The 17,340-nt window shown below is 34.0% G+C and overlaps 1 protein-coding gene and 1 non-coding gene across 2 annotated transcripts in view; one reads left to right on the forward strand and one right to left on the reverse strand.

Moving 5' to 3' along the window:
- LOC126777184 (uncharacterized) overlaps positions 1-17,340 on the reverse strand; it is a 101,952-nt gene that overhangs the window by 41,419 nt on the left and 43,193 nt on the right. The window contains exon 2 of the mRNA XM_050500150.1: positions 1,188-2,064. Coding sequence (XP_050356107.1) covers positions 1,188-2,013 — 826 coding nt within the window. The 5' untranslated portion in view covers positions 2,014-2,064. The remainder of the gene's footprint in view (positions 1-1,187; positions 2,065-17,340) is intronic.
- On the forward strand, positions 15,524-15,595 carry Trnaa-ugc (transfer RNA alanine (anticodon UGC)). The gene has a single exon. It is a non-coding gene; the product is annotated as a tRNA-Ala (tRNA).

Consider the following 17,340-nt stretch of genomic DNA (forward strand, 5'->3'; position numbering starts at 1 on the left):
CACATTAATAATTTAAAGCAAAAACACGCCGTCTAAAAGATTGTCCTGTCGCATTGTACCCAAGACGCTGGCACTATTGCCTCTCTGCACCGCTAGACTCAGCCTTTGAGCTAAATAAGCGCCAGCTCTTTGGTCACCAGAAGTGTGGACCAGTTTCTTAGAAATATCTTTTATATATTTTTTTTTAATCGGACGATCATGGACCCAATGTTTCATTCAAAATCCAGCCCCGTAAATTCATATTCGTTGGTAAAAGTGAATATTTGCGGCGCTTGAGTATTTGAGCAGCTTCAGCGGCTGCACTGGCTTTACAAGACGTATTCTTGATATGAGATACTGCCAGCGTATCTACGCAAGTTGCATCCCACACAAGAACACGATCCATCGATCGTGGTACTAATGTCGCTACATCGGGTGTCTTGCCATAATCTCTGAATAAACCATTAGGTTCCAAAGTAATAGGAATCGATGAAGTATGTCATTAAGAGATCTATGGCGATATGCACGGCCAGGGGTTTTGCGGCAGCTAAGTCCATGGCGTCCGAAATGATCCAGGTACCACAGGGACATGTGTAAGGCTCGCACACCTTTAAGCCTAAGCGAAGGCATACGGCGATGCGTATCGTTGCCCGATCAAGTACTGATTTTTAGAAGGGAAAGCCTGAAGCCTGTCTCTCTTTTAGATGCAGCTAGCAGTCTTGCACGGTCTGTATCTGATACTGGGACAGGAGCAAATTTTGATTGGGGAATATTAAAAATTTAAATGAATTTTATCAAATTTTAATATCACAAATTGAGAGCCGAGATAGCCTAGTATTTCAAATACCTCAATCTTAAACGAAGATTATGAATTCAAACCCTGGTAATTTAAATTTTCATTTGGTAAATTTACCAATAAAACTTCAACAATGTGTTTCGGATAATCCGCATTAAAACAGCGTGGTAGCGCGAAGGTTACAAGCCTTTTGTGTCAAGCACGTAGTGCATAGATTTATGTTTAATTAAAAATATTATTAATATTAAGGTAAAATTTCTTTGTAAAATAATTCTATATATGTTATGTACGAAGCAAACAATGAGCGTTCTGTATGAATTCGTTTGTTTTTATTTATAACGCATATTCTTTATAACGAATATATCCTTTCATTAAATAAATAACCAAAAGTTTAAAAAAAAAATATGCTCACCTGGTAACTCCAAAAAATTTGACGTCCGTCTTTGACGACCACGCATAGTATTTTGGAAATTGAGAGGACCAATATCTTCTACCGAATCACAGTTGGACACCGTAGACTCCCGCGAGCCGCGTCTACTTGCCAGATATGCCAGTCCACCCTTTATCGACCCTCGACGCATCGGAGAACATGGTCTACTTATACTTGTAGAACGAGTTTGGGGAGTATCGTCTGTTAAATCCGTCAAATCAGATGTGGACTTCCTAATCCGAGAAGATGTTTCTGTGGCTTCATCATCCGCGTCGTTGACGATCGCAGATGGCGTGCCAGGAATCGCGTCAATGGAATCATCCGTATGACTTGAGATTATACTCGGCGACGTCACCAGTCGAGGTGAGCTCACTGTGGAGGTAGAGCTATATAGTTTCCTCGTTCGATTAGGAGATACGTAACCAGGATTGGTATGAATATGCACTGGTGGAGGCTTCGGTGATCTAGATTTTTCACGGCGACTGTGCTTCAGAGATGTGGTGTAATGAAGGCCGCGATGGGATCGCTCGAAGTTGCATGGACTCGTGCGGTCAGGTAGTGGTTCTGCAACTTGCGGGAAGTGGAAGTGCCTCGGACTCACCGGACTCCGATGCCCGTGAGCGATTGGACTCTTAGGGGGAATATGTTTATCATAGCTGCAACCGGATTGAGGAGTATAATACCCAGAAGACGACGTGCTAGAAGTTATTGATGGACTTTTTTGAGGAAAAATGAAATGTCGGGGACTTTTTGGAGTGAGGGGTTTTGGAGAGAGTGGAGGATATCCACTGGGGCTGTTCACTGCCATTATTAGATTTTCACCTTTAACGCCACGACATAAGATTCATTTCCTCGTGATCTGAAAAGAAGAATATAATGTCATAAGCACTTTCACGTTTCAAAGTTGACTAAATTTACTTGTTTTCGTTACAGAATAAGGATCGTGAGATTTAATACTTATGTTTTTTTATCGGATTTGCTCTTTGATACAATACATGTTAAAATGAGATCTACGTATTACTTAAAATCCAGTCCAGCAAAGAACTTTCAGTTTCAGAAAATATATCAAATTAGCAGTAAGGATTCGATCGGGACACTACCCATGCAACAAGTTTGCATATTTAATGAAAAAAACTGATTCACCAAATTGCGATGTCTTTAATGTGTTAGAAGATGTGTATCATGTGATTATGGAATGTAGTAAGAATAAAAAACAAAGGGAGTCCCTAATGGCAACATACAATGTTAATTGTATGAATGTAGGTGCTGCGCAAAGTATTCTCTGTTTTCCAAATTCGGAAGCTGCGGTAGCCATATATGACTTAATAGCTTCTTCTCGTTAGTGACTCTGTTTATACTTTAATGAATGATCTGTGTATTGTATAGGTTAAGATATGATGGGGCTAACATGTCCAAATGGACAAAAGTCTCAAAAAAATGAAGATTAAAAAAAAAACTTTCAGTTCATAATTCACGCGCTTGATCTCGCGATACTATAGTATGTCTGTGTGTTTGGTATGAAAGGAGATACGCAACTAGCCATAACTAATATTATTTTCTTTTCTTTCTGTAAAAGATTTCAGCTAAAACAATGTGATCGAGGAATATTTTAATTTTGTTCGTTTTCTATCTGTTATAAAAAATTTAATTATTATACAAAACTTGCTCACTTGATTTACTATGACTGACTAAAAAAAATATATCATATATATATATTTTATAAAAACACACCGAATAGAATTTTAGCATTTAAAACCAGCGCCAAAGATGTTTAAAAAATATTGGTCACATAACGTAAAAAAGCGCAAATGTTGGCCACAGACGATACATTAATTTCAATTCATGAAAAAAGGCAATGAATCATATAAGCTGCATATATTTCAGTAAACAAATGGTGGATTCCCTCAAATTGAAAAGGTATATAACTACCTAATGATCTTACCGGATAGTTGTATGGGCCGTTAGATTATAATAAGGCGTTGTATGCATTTTTCCTAAAGTTTAACGCTCCATTCACAATTTTTCAACAGTTTACAATCTGTCGTTTACAGTAACAGCCTGTGAATGTCCCACTGCTGGACTAAGGCCTCCTCTCCCTTTTTGAGAATGTTTGGAGCTTATTCCACCACGCTGCTCCAATGCGGGTTGGTGGAATATTGCAGAATTTCAGTGAAATTAGACACATGGAGGTTTCCTCACGATGTTTTCCTTCACCGTCAAGCACGAGATGAATTATAATCACAAATTAAGTACATGAAAATTTAGTGGTGCTTGCCCGGGTTTGAACCCAAGATCATTGGTTAATATTGACGCGTTCTTACCACTGACACATCTCGCTTGTATCCATCCGTCGTTTACAATCTGTCAATTTATTATAAGCTAACGCTCCTTCCAATGTTAAATCGACATATTAAGATGTATATCCTGCTCCATTTACTCAAAGCAATACAGTAAAAATTTCGAAAGTGAAAAGTGAATCGACTTTTGTCCAAAACAATCAGTTTTACTTGGCGGTAGGGGTTTGTGCTAGCTCGTCTGGGTAGATACCACTCACTCGTCAGATATACTTCCGCAAGTTCTTAGTATTGTTGCGTTTCGATTTAAACGGTGAGTCGGTGTAACTACACAAGAGACATAACATCTTAGTTCCCAAGGTTGGTGACGCATTAGATGTAAGGGATGGTTTCACAACGCCAATGTCTATGGGCGGTGGTAACCACTAACCATCAAGTGGTATATATATTAAATGTTTAGTAGAAACGGAATACCATTTTTAACACTTGCATCAAACAGAAGGTAATAATTAATTTCACTCGCGAAAATTAAGATTAAATTTGTTTATTTACGATCCCAATTCGTTTGGCAATGAATTAAAAGCAACGTTAATTATAAAGCCATGTGCGGTATATTATATTTATTCCGATAATTCTGTCGTAAAGGGCTTTCACACTAATTAACTACGTTTTAAAACTTTTATATACGCAAGACATCTATATAAATAAAAAATATTAAAGTGCAGAGCGTGATTTCAAAATCGCCTTTTTTCGTTATTTTTTGTCTCTGCCTGTTTGTTTGGACTAAATTTAAATATAGAATTATATTAATTTTGCACGTCACAACGAACACTTTAGTCCCCAAGATTTGTGCGGCATTGACTGTGTGAGAGAAGGTTAATATTTCTTACAGTGTCTATGTCTATGGGCAGTCGTAGCCAATGTGCCCGTGTGTCGTCGCCGTATATGTATATTACGAAACTAAAAAAATATTTTGTAGTAATGTATCTACATTCATCATGTAGTAAGTCTATGATAAGTGCACACACAAACATATGAAGGAATAAAATTATAAAACATATGACTGTTCTTTTACGTACGAATGAAAGAAAGTATATTAGACGTATATAATCAGATGTTTAATTAGAGCAGTCCTTTAGAATGTTCTGCTGTTCATATAAGGTATTGTTATTTTTTTTCTAAAGACCAAAGATGGCGGACCACACAATGATCGTGAAAAAAACGAAGAATATGAATAGGTATGATTCTTTTTTAAAACCAAACTTGTATTTTTATTTCATGTTGGTAATGAATATTTTTTTTATTTAAAATTATTTAAATGCTCATTGTTATTGTCTACGTATGTCATGGTTACCTGGGTGGCAACGATTGGATTTGAACCTAGTGTCTGTGCCTAATTATTATGAAATAAACAGCGCCGTCTAGTGACAATAATCAGAAATACATACAAATCGAAGTTAACGTCAACGCTATCGGATAAGAAAAAAAAATCGCACTATGTGTTCTGTGAAATCGTTTATTACTTTATACTAATACATTAAAAACCTCGTGAAATGTTAGATAGTAAAGTATATATTACTCCTTTGTATTTAAGTACATAACTACTCATCATGTTATTGTCGTTAATGTAAACGCGGGGTTTTTTCAATTAAAAATATAAAAACTTCATACAAATTTATACTTCATTAGAATGCCTTATTATTATTGTTTTAAATTAACTAATATGACTCACAGATAGTCTATTTTTCAAATTTAATAATACCAATGTTTTTGCAAGCAATGAGACTGTAAATATCCCACTGCTGAGCTAAGACTACCTATATTTTTTGCAGAGGATTTTTGGAACTTACTCCACCACGCTGCACTAATGCGGGTAGTTGGATACACTGGGTACATTTTCAATCGCCATATGCAGGTTTACACGCGATGTTTTCCGTTACCGTCGAGAACGAGATTAATTATAACCACAAATTAAGCAAATGAAAATTCAGTGGTACTGGTTTCGGTTTGAACTCGAAATCGTCGGTTATAAGTCTCATCTATCACCTGGGCCAACGCGGTGCATTGAAAGCAATGATCATCAAAATTCGAATATGAATGTTAAAAAGAAAACAAATACTAAATATAACATTGTCTCATATGAATTACCTTTCTACATAATCCGTCTTTCTATAAAAGTTAGAAATGGAATTGGAAATATATGTCTGGACTTCGTCGATGTAATTGAGATAGTTTTTCACCATCATGTTATAAAAAATACATGCGAAGGGATCCGTGAAGGGAAACAGATATTGAGCTATTTCAAGCGCCCTTAAATTACTGTACCCTTTTGAGAACAAATTGTTATTGGTCAAGCTATATTGAAAGCTATTTTAGTATTATAGTATTTATATGCTTTTTTTCTATCGAATGTTGCTTTGTTTTGTGTAATATGCATATTATTTAAAAAAATACACTTTTTTTAATGCACTCTAATTTTTATATGCAAACCTGCACCGGTTCGTAATTTGGTATTTTATCCGTCGTTCTCATTTTATTATTAATTAGTAAAAAAAATGTATTTTAATCTTTTTTTTTTAATGAAAGCGTCCAAAAATAATAACCTAATAAAGATATAAATGTTTCGCTTTAAAGATACTATCTTTCTAAAATTATTACATTGTACATTTAAAGACAAACTTAACTAATTTACATTTAATTTAAACATTTACTTATCAATAAGTGTTTGTAGAATATAGAATCGATTAATGGCAGAATTGTTATTCGTGATCTACAAAAACATATTAAGGGATTACTAAAAGGAAACAGATACTGACTTATTTCAAACGATCTTTCATTGTGATCGTACATATTGATGTTTTTGAGGCGACATGCGGCGCTGTGTGGGCTTTAGTATTTTTATTGTCGTTTTTTGTCTGGTAAACGCAGACAGCGCTTATCTAATATATACCAACTACTCCGCGCGGTGTCACCCACGTGGAGTAGCCCGTGATGTTACTTATTCTCTCTTAATCTAATAAAGATTTTTTCAATTCTGAATGGTAGAATTTAAAGCGTACAAACGATAAACCACTACAGCTTTATATATTTAGAATAGATCTGTCGCAGGTCTTTTGTCAATATCTTGATAATATTAATTAATTTTAAGTATCAATGGCTTACTGGATGTCTAAAAGTCGCAGGATCGCCTTGTTATAAATGTCGTTCGCACTCCTAACACAAGTTTTACGCCTAATTAGAGGAAGACATTTATTTATGTTAGTAATTTACATAAAACTTGATTGATTGTTGTGGTTTATGTACAAATAAAACGAGTTAATACTTAATTAATAATAACGAGAGAGATAATAATAAAATAATATTATAACAAAAATTAACAAAATTTGCTTGGATCGTTGCATATGTTTTGTATTACAATAATCTTCTGTTAGAACTATTTCCATGTAAGCCAAGCTCGAGAAACAGATTATATAAAATATAACAATATTGCTTTATCATACATTATTCGTGATCATATTTTCAAATAATTTTGCACAAAGGCACATCATTCAATATACCAAATAGTAAAGGTTTGCATAGCGTTATTAAATTCCCCACGAACCGATATTTTTATCATTTATCCTTTGTAAGTTCTTTTCAGTTGTGAAATTAAAAGAGCGTGGTGGACAGCCTAACTCTTTCTTCTTTCTCCTTCTGGGCACTGGCACATTATTATTATTTAGGTATTGTAACGATCGTGTCGTTACAATAATATTTTATCTATGTACCTATTATTTGTTATTATAAAGAATTCAAGTAATCATCTTGGTTATCATTTTTATATACTACGAAAGAAATTTCATTCTATCTTACATCCCCCTATTTACCATACCATACATTACTATTATACAATAAATATATTATTTACACATACCATTTTAGGGTAGAGTTGATATAAAATTTATAATCATTTTATTTTAACTTAGATTTACCCAAATAAATGAAATTTATCTTAAAAAAAACCACATACTACATATTTTAAAAATATTTTTCAAAAACTTACAAACCATTTTAATACCCATACATCATAAATTTCAAAATTAAAGAATTTCCACACAAACCTTCACCCAATATTATTACATCTCGACGGGTAAATTAAAAAAAAATACTGTATCCTTCTTAGGGTTGAAGTTGGATCAGTTCAGTGGTTTAGCAGTGAACACATAACATATCTGTCACATAGTTATTTTCGCATATTAACTATTCCTTACTGTTTGCTTAAAAAAGTATTATTGATTTAAATGGTCGCGGACCTGGATATTAAAGCATTATCACACGATGAATACGAATGGACAGTAGTAGAATGGTAATACGATATAATCCGAGATAACCTAGTGGTAAGAACGCGTGAATCTTAACCGATACACCACTGAATATTCATGTACTTTATTTGTAATTATAATTAATCTCGTGCTTTACGGTGAAGAAAAACATCGTGAGGAAACCTGCATGTTTCTAATTTCACTGAAATTCTGCCACATGTGTATTCCACCAACCCGCACTGGAGCAGCGTGGTGGAATAAGCTCCAAACTTTCTCCTCTAAAAGGGAGAGGAGGCCTTAGCCCAGCAGTGAGACATTCACAGGCTTTTACGGAATACGAATAGTTCATACAGTTCTTAACATGTAACAATATGACTCAGTGATAAAGATTTTAACGGCCAATTAAACATAATACTTTATACAGACCGGTTTCCATATTAAAACCAAAACGATAAGTTTTCCTTGCGGATAACATAATTGACTTATAGGCGTTTAAATTATTTTAACGAAACACTAGTCGACTTCTCATGCAAGCGTCACCGAATTTTCATATGTCGTTGCCTGTGTCTGTCTCTCTCTCTCGCCCCTTCTGTGAGTATGTGTGTGTGTCGCTCTACACATGCAACTCGAAAGCTCTCTAAAGCCCTCGCGGTGTTCGGTGTCGGTTTATTGTCTAGTGACAAAGGTATTAAAGGGAGCGTTGCGAGACATATTTTTCGCGTACAGACCATGCGTAAATCCCGGCTGAAATTCGCGACCGCGATTCATGGGCGGGTGTAGAGCCGGCTTAAAGCAATGTCGAAAAATGTTATAAAAATTATTCCTAGCTTTCTTAGTAAAGTAAACTAAAGTTTATACAGCTAATTGAATACCTAGATTGGCTATTACATTTTAGGACCTGACAACCAACAAAATGAATACAGAATAGAAGTGGTTTAAGCGGCTTTTTGACATGAGGCGTGTTTTTAAAAACCTGTTTGTTAAAAATTTATAGAATTATTAATTATTTCAATACTATGTTTATGCGAAATAGACATATTTTATTCACAAAGTATAAAAGTATTTACTTACGATCTAGTCGTTAGATTCCAATAGAAATAAATGCTATTTGTAGAAAGAAATAAAGTATGAAAAACAATGTTATTAGTTTCCAACCTAAAATATTTACTTGATATTCCTTTTTGCTTTGTCGCAAAGAGAGTTCAAACAAAAAGTTCCACCTTTTGAATATGGTTACGGTCGGAGAGAGCGAACTTTGAAATATACAAATGGGATTTAGTTGTGTAAAAATTCTTTAGCTATCTATCTTTCCTTTCATTTTTAATTCTTTGTTACATACCCGAATCCCACGTGTATACTTATGTAAATAATGCGTGAAAAAATATTCATATTAAATATAAGGCATATAATTTCATTTATTTAAAACTTTATTGCACGACACCAAACATTTTATATAGTAACATTATCTACTAAGAAAGTTTATTGTTATACAAATGAAATACGTATACATACATATGTATATAGTAAATGTCTTCATGTAAAATTTTAATTACAAAAGTTCGTACCAGTCATAGCAATCATTACGTAACTAAATACACAAATTCTATGTGTTGCTAGGTTAAGGTTTGAATGGTAAGTGAGCCAGTATTATTATAGGCACAAAGGGATAAACCTCTGATATCCCGTTGTCGGCTGGGTTTTAATGGTATAAGATGGCCCAGTGGTAGTACAAGTAGAAAGGTAAAAGTACCATTTACCATCAAATGACCCATTTCTCATCTGACTACTGTAAGTTAAGGTTACTTAATTAAAAGTCTCTGCTTACTTAATAGAGTAATTTCTGAAATTTATAACTATTCAGCTCTTTTTAAGTGTTTAGCTTTTATCAAACAATTCAGAGTAAACACTTCCATTATCATTACCTTATACCCTAAATTTCGCTTTTCGCTGTTTATTAAACCACAAATTGTAAAGAGCGGATCTAATTTGTCTTTCGAGCCCTCCGCCGACACAAGCAGAAATCAACATCAAAGGAAACCAAGCCAATTTCAGGAGACCTCTAGACCGCACCAATATTAAAGGCGGATAGTTCTTAGAACGTCACCATAAAATTCATAATAATTATCGGTATAATAAAACGAGTGGGTCAGTGTAAGCTGGACTTTGAAGCCACTTTAATTTGAAACGTATGCTAATACTGTGATAGCAGTTTCATTATACGATGACTTTATTCAAAGATCTTTTTTTTCGAAGTAAACTAGTTGAATATTAAGTTAGTCGGTTCATTGACACGCCAGATTTTTACTTTACTTTACCAGACACAGGTAAACGGACTTTTATATTTTAAACCGTAAACTAAACTACGTAAACTACTGGGTCATTAAATATTGTGTACTCTCAACAAATTGATTATGTTTCACATTGATTTTCTAATACTTCAAGTCTACGATTACATCCATGATTCTAACATGATATTTAGAAAGAGTTGTTAAATAGAATCTGAGTCCTCTTCATTTCCAAATTTAAAAAAAACCCTTAGAATAAAACATCCAATCATATCTGTTCTTTCTAATAAATGAACATAATAATAATATCGTACAGACCGATTTCGACCACAGCGGCCAATCTCAAGAGAGATTAGCCAACTGTGCAGGACATAATATAGTGCACAAGTGTGTGCGCAAACACAGGTGCACTCTCTATTCCTTAACTCTCATAATCTGATGGAACGGCAATCCGACATGACTGGAAAGAGTTCAGGCGCAGGACTAACAACTTTACGTGCTTTCCGGGGCATGGGTGTGTACACACTTCCAACTTCCAGACTACGGGCTGCTACTGAAAATTTTTGAGAGAAAAAACCAATAACTTTTAAATTTGATCCTGCAATGCATTTATCGAAAACGTATGAACGTGCGAGAAAACGTGCTTCGAAGAGTTCCTAAAAGTCTTCCTATAAGGGTTAGACGCCTTATTCTAAAATGTAACAATTAGAGGCTGTTGTCGGATGTTTTATAAGTTCGTAAATATATTGCTGGTTTAGGACCTCCTCCTTATTCCACCAGCTGATACAGTTCAGGCTAGCGTACATACGTTACAAAATTTCACCTGACATGCAGATTTCAAATCCTATGAATTTCTAAGGAAATTTATATACAAAGCAATTTAAAATTCTAATTTACAATATGAAATAAACACATAGGAGCTCAAGAATACCAAAGGTATTACGACAGAAGAGAGTTTATGTGAAACTTTGTTTCAACAAACAATTTTAAAAGCACCTCAAGCCAATAAAGTGAGACAGTTATGAAACATTAAATATTTGCTGAGAAAATGACTCGACAGTTTAGTAAATAACGTTAGTAAATGTTACTCTAAAGTCAATATAGTATGCGCTCCCAGTAAAACTTAATATACTTTAAGACCTTTATGTGTTCGTTAGCTTGAGAAGGGTTCTTTATTTACAGAGAACACGATAGTGCAATGTCTTGTGCTATCGTGACGAGACGGAGTAAGGGTAGTTCTCGAGGATTATTAAGTCATCGTAAACTAACCACCTCTTTGGTTTGATGGCTAGCTTATGAGGCTGCAAATCTCTTTGTCATCTTTGTAATTTAAAAAAAATGCGTTATGATCAACAATATTTTTAATGGAAATTGGCAGTGTTATTAATTATCAAATCTCTCGCCTAAGCTTGCTCTAATAAAATGGAAATGTTCAAATCAATTACCAACGTGGCCGAAACCGCTTTGAAGGACATCATCATTACAACATCTCGAGATATGCTCGAATCTTTGAACCTCGAACAACTCAATTCGAGCGCATATTAGTGCCAAAATTGAATTGATTTAAAATTTAAAATTTAAGAAGTTTAAGAAAGAAGAACTCAAAGTTTAAGAGTTAAGTCTAAGAGATTAGTTATTCTTGCTCAAAATGCATGTCATATTGTTAAATATATGTGATAGGTTAAGCTGTCAATTTTCACTTAACCTCCTTTATTGGTTTGCGAGTGCAAAAATCTTCTTTTCCACAAAGGATCTTAAGGACTTTATTGGCCATTTCCATTAGCTTACCGTTATTACGAGTACATTTACCATTGCTGATACAATTACTTATAACTAAAAATAATGTTTGACATTTTTATTCAGTTAAGTTAATATTATTCATATAAAATCCTAATAGCAACAAAATTGAAGAAGCCCTGAATGATCGAACGTTATAGATACAAATCTCTCGTGAGAAGTGATTTTGGAGATGACAGGCGTTGATTGATATTCTAAACAATGATAACATTTTAAATTGTTCCAACAAATTTATTTATTACGAGCTACTTTCACGCCTTCATTAGCTTCGTTGGACTTCATGATCAAATAAATTGTTGAATGAATTAAAATCCATATTTTAATTGAAAACTTAAACGAATATCTATAAAAAAAAGTATTAAAGTAAAAAAGCTCTTGACATAAAACAAGAGATTTGTCATATTCATGAACCTTGATGGCTCAGTACAGATACAGGTGAATCTTAATCGACGATAGCGGGTTCAAGCCCGAGGAGCACCACTGAATTTTGAGTGTCTAAATTGTGTACTCTGTGGTCTGCAATCTTCGCTTAAGATTCATGTGTTTTTACTGAGTTATTAATGTTTACTTTTAAAGATCAATATAACTATATTTCTTTAAGTCAGTGAAGTCACGGCGACACAGCAATAAAGTAATGACGCAAATGACGCACATATTTTTGTCCATTTAGGGCATTAAGCATAAAAGTATTTTAAGACTATTACGGTAACGACCTTACCCTATTTATCTAAAATTCCCAATTACAGTGTTGCGTGTCTCAAAGAAATTATTTTATCAAAATTAAGGCTACGCTATTGAATTTCTTATGAGACATTGAAAGATTACATACCGTAATATACTACTTAACCACAATATGATTGGTAAAGCTGTGTTTATACTTACGTGTATACATATTAAGTTCTGACGCAGTACCAACAGGTTTACGTGTTTTTCGAGGCACCGCTGATTACCCTTCCAACTACCTATATTTTTTCGAGAAAAATTCCCAATAACATTTTACTAACCCGACCTGGGTTTGAACCCAGGGCCTTGGGATCTTCGGCTTTATAAATTAGCTACTAAATCGACGAGAAATTCAATAGTATATTATAACAAAACATACCGTATCATTATCAAATAACAATATTATCAAACGATAAAAATATTGATTTTACAATCTTCTATCTACGCCGTAATAGAAAACATATATACTCGTAACTCACGTTAATAATATTTAAACGGAATCTGCATTGCTACATTACTAATCATTTGATATGTAAATTGGAATGTATGTCCAACGCAAAAAGGTTGGATAAATTCATTTCGTTTTCCATAGAGATGCGTCCGTGCCTTTATTAATTTCCTTTTTATATTACACATGTTGATCTTTTACGGCTTCGTTATATTCTTATGATTAATTAAATTAATTGTATATAATATAAATTGTTTTATTTAATGGCAAGGCTTCCATACTATTCAATAAATTAATTACTAATACACGATACGCCTTTGTAATGCAAAATTGAAAACAGCCAACGACGCTTGCACTAAGGATATTTAAACTATTTGTATGTTCCAGGAATTTAATTACCTAAATGAGATTTCATTATTTTCACAAAAGAGCATCGTAGCTGTGTTATGCTACCAAAATTATAATGTCGAAAATACTTAAATTAAATTTGTACAAAATAATACGAAGTAATAAATACTTATTTGACTTTGATTTGATCGAAAAGCGCTTGAATGAATACTTTGATTTATTTATTTGGTAATCCAACAGTTAATCACATACATATGTTATTTATCATACAGATATTATATAACGTGCAACTAAAACCAAAATAGAGTTACACAATTAACTTTAGCATAAATTGAATTACTAACTAAAAAAACTGTAAGTAAATTAAAACTATTAAGAGATAAGAATCTAATGAAAGAATCTGTGTGAGTGCGTGTGTATGTTTTTGTGTTTGTAAGTGTATATTTTATTTTAGGTAGTTTTGAGTTGTATTTTTATCTCTTTTGAAAAAAGCATTTTTAAATAGTTTGACATGTTTAACAAATACATTTCTGACTATTGTATTTATAATTTATTTTTAAATCATCTATTAAAATTTAACTGTTAGGTAAAATCGAATGCACAAAAATACTAAAAAGCTACACATATAATTTTTTTTGATAATGTCATTACTGTATCAAATTTGCCACACTGACTGATACATGCTCCTTATAAAGTGACTATCAGTTTGTCGGTTTACACGCATCAATATAAATCCCACACTAGAAGCTGAAAATACTGAAAATTCACACGCGTGGAAATCTGACCTCATAAAATCCAATTACCGAACTCCGACCTGGAGGCAAAATTGAGGTTCGTTTCCACTTTATCCTTTAATTGTTTCTACCTGTGCGAACTACCTCCTAAACTAGGAATAAACTTAAGCTTAATAAATAAAGATTAATATGAATATCATCAACTAATCACTATTTAAAAAAAAAATCTATTTGTTCGTCAATTCTCTTTTCTTATATAATATATTCAAATTTATTACAAAACATTAATTTACTTTAAAATATTTTTTGATATTTATATGTTATATTTAACAAAATATATAGATATCGACATGGCATAGTGAACATTTGTATTAAATAAATCTGTGGCCTGGTGCTGGTGAAGGGTCAACAACTCATATTTTTGGTATTTACAATAAAAACAATGAACAAATGTTGGTCGTTTTATAGAGATATACCTTTTTGTGTACTATTTTTCCATTTAATTTAAAACTTAAATTTAATGTAAAGCTACCACCGATTCGGAATGTACGTGTACAAGACAAGAAACTCAGAAGTCTTTGCACTTACGTTGTAGTCATACCATTTGCAGCTGTATAAACAAGTTAATCGTCCAACGAGGCAGTTTAAATAAAGATCATAAAATATCCCTAAATCCTTAGACGTCGACCCCCAATCACGTGACCCAAATAACTCCCAAAGCATGGTCAATTAATCTCTGTCCCACTGCGTCCTCATCTGCCGTACAGTTTGACGAATAACTTCAATAAAACTGACCGGTTCGAATTAAGTCGCGAATTTATTACATTATTATATCAAATGAGGATGAACTGTCCGCCAAGGTTAATTTTCAATTAAAATTATTTATACTCTCATTTTAATCATACTAGTATCGTGTAGTCGAAATTAACCAAATTTGAATGTCCAGGTTTGGACCAATTCGTTTTGTGTACATGAAAACCACACTATCGTATGAATTTTATATCAACATGTGATAAGTTTATTTTATCATATAATATATATGTACTACATAACTATTATGCGAATTTGTCATTGTCATTAATTGATGGATAGCTGCCGACCATTGTAAATTACAATACAATAATATATTTTCTTTTCACATATAACGGAAAAAATATTGCATTTTTGATAAAAACTAAGTTTTATATTAAAAACCAACAGAAATAGAATACGTCACATCGGATAATGTCCACAATCTACGTCAAAAAAAATACATGTGAATTGCAAATTCTTGATATCAGCTGATGAAAAAATTCACATTGTACCCTATACTCTATATATTTAAAGTTATTTATTTACATATTTATGTTTTTATCATATGATGAATGTTTTGAATTGAAGTAATATAAGGGGATGTAGCTCAGTGGTAGAGCGTTCGCTTTGCATGTGAAAGGCCCCGGGTTCGATCCCTGGCATCTCCATGACTTAAACGCATAAAAACTTTTTTGATTTTAATTTTATCTTATTATTAATTTGTTTTTTACTTGAAATTAATAGCTTAGCAATATTTTAATAACTTAAGAATTTGTTAAGGACCATTAAGAAGATCTGCTATTAAATTTTTCTTTAATTACTGTGTGAATAATCTTAAATAATAATAGAAAAAAAAATATTTATCACGTAATTAATACATGATATATGTCGAAATATAATAATAATAATAATCGAAAAAATCCAAACAGTCGTATTCAATTTAAAGTAGCTTTACATTACTATTGAAAATACTTTTAAGAACTACTAGAAGCTAGGATAATTTAAAAGAATGGAGTTCTATTTTTTGAGCTAGTAACACTGATTTTACTATACTGGCTTCATGTGTCTGACAAAGCTAGTTTTCTATTGGCTAGTGATCAATAACCACGCGTTTTGTATTACAGAGAGCATCAATATGCCCAAACTAAGTAGCGAAATCAACTTTAAATTTGTACAGTTGTACTGAACCGAGGAATATTTGTGGAACGCCACAATTCCATCTCACAAAGACAAGTTCTTGTCTGATAAGGTGCTGTAAAATATGTGGCGAATTATTAACAACGGGTATAAAAATGACTACCAAAGACGTAAGACACGTTTTTGTAACACATCTAATAATTCGTCTAATGCGTAGTGGCATAGTTTAAGCAGTAACCGTTTCAGTCTGTACTGACTTAAAATTATCTGGCATCATGTAATCGGTACTAGCATGTTCCAAGCCAGCACAGCAAGCCAGAATAGTATAGTACTGTAGATAGCTTACTATCCTAGCTTGAAAAAATTGGCTCGTGGCACCCTGGTACAAGAGATAGTTAATATTTCTTAAAGTGTCTATGTTGGTGGTTGTTTTGTGGGAATCGGTGACTACTTACCATCAAGAAGCATATTTGCCAGTCTGCCTACCTATTTTCTATAATAAATCAGAGAAATAGGGTTGCACTTAAAGTTGAATAATATCATTCTCATTTAGAAAAGAGGATTTAATTCAGCATCAATTTATGTTTTATATTGTATTCGCTTTACTTCCATTTCCTATGCTTAAAAGGGACATAGAGAACTCTATTTTCTTCAAACAAGTCGGCATTATGCGAGGCTTTAATTGCACCTTACATTGTCAAGTTCCTGTAGGAAGTACATTCCTGTAGGAAGGCATACACGGGGGTGCATGTCAGTCACCTCCACGTGGTGCACCCTAGGCAACGGGGTCGACCAGCAATCCGATGTTTTTCCGGAATGCTTGTCGATCGCGGCTGAGACTGACGCGGCGGAAGTGTCGCGGGCCGCTCCTGGGACTTCTCTGTTGCGCAGAGTGGACCAGCGAGCGGCTTCGTGGCAAATAGGAGGACTCCGGGGTCCTTTTGGGCCGCCGGAGAGAGGAGGAGTTGGTCTCTGGAGTCCTTTCGGGCTGCCGGAGACAGGAGTAGAGGAGTAGAGGAGGAGGGAGAGGCGGGTTCGTCCAGTTTCGGTGTCGATGCTGGGCGGACAGACTTCGGTCAAACTCGTTTCCCCATCCAGGCGCCAGCCTGTGGTGGGACCGAGGGCCTTGCCTTCACCGGCCGGGTCGAGAGGAGAAAACTTCAATAAAAAACAACAGGTGGGTCGCTCACCCAAAGCGACGGCCGCAGGTGGGGTCGCGGTGGTGTGCTAACGCGTTCCCGTAACCCCGCCACCATGCGGTGAGAAGGAAACGAGG

The sequence above is a fragment of the Nymphalis io genome, chromosome 22 (assembly GCF_905147045.1).
Source record: "Nymphalis io chromosome 22, ilAglIoxx1.1, whole genome shotgun sequence".
NCBI classification, from domain to species: domain Eukaryota; kingdom Metazoa; phylum Arthropoda; class Insecta; order Lepidoptera; family Nymphalidae; genus Nymphalis; species Nymphalis io.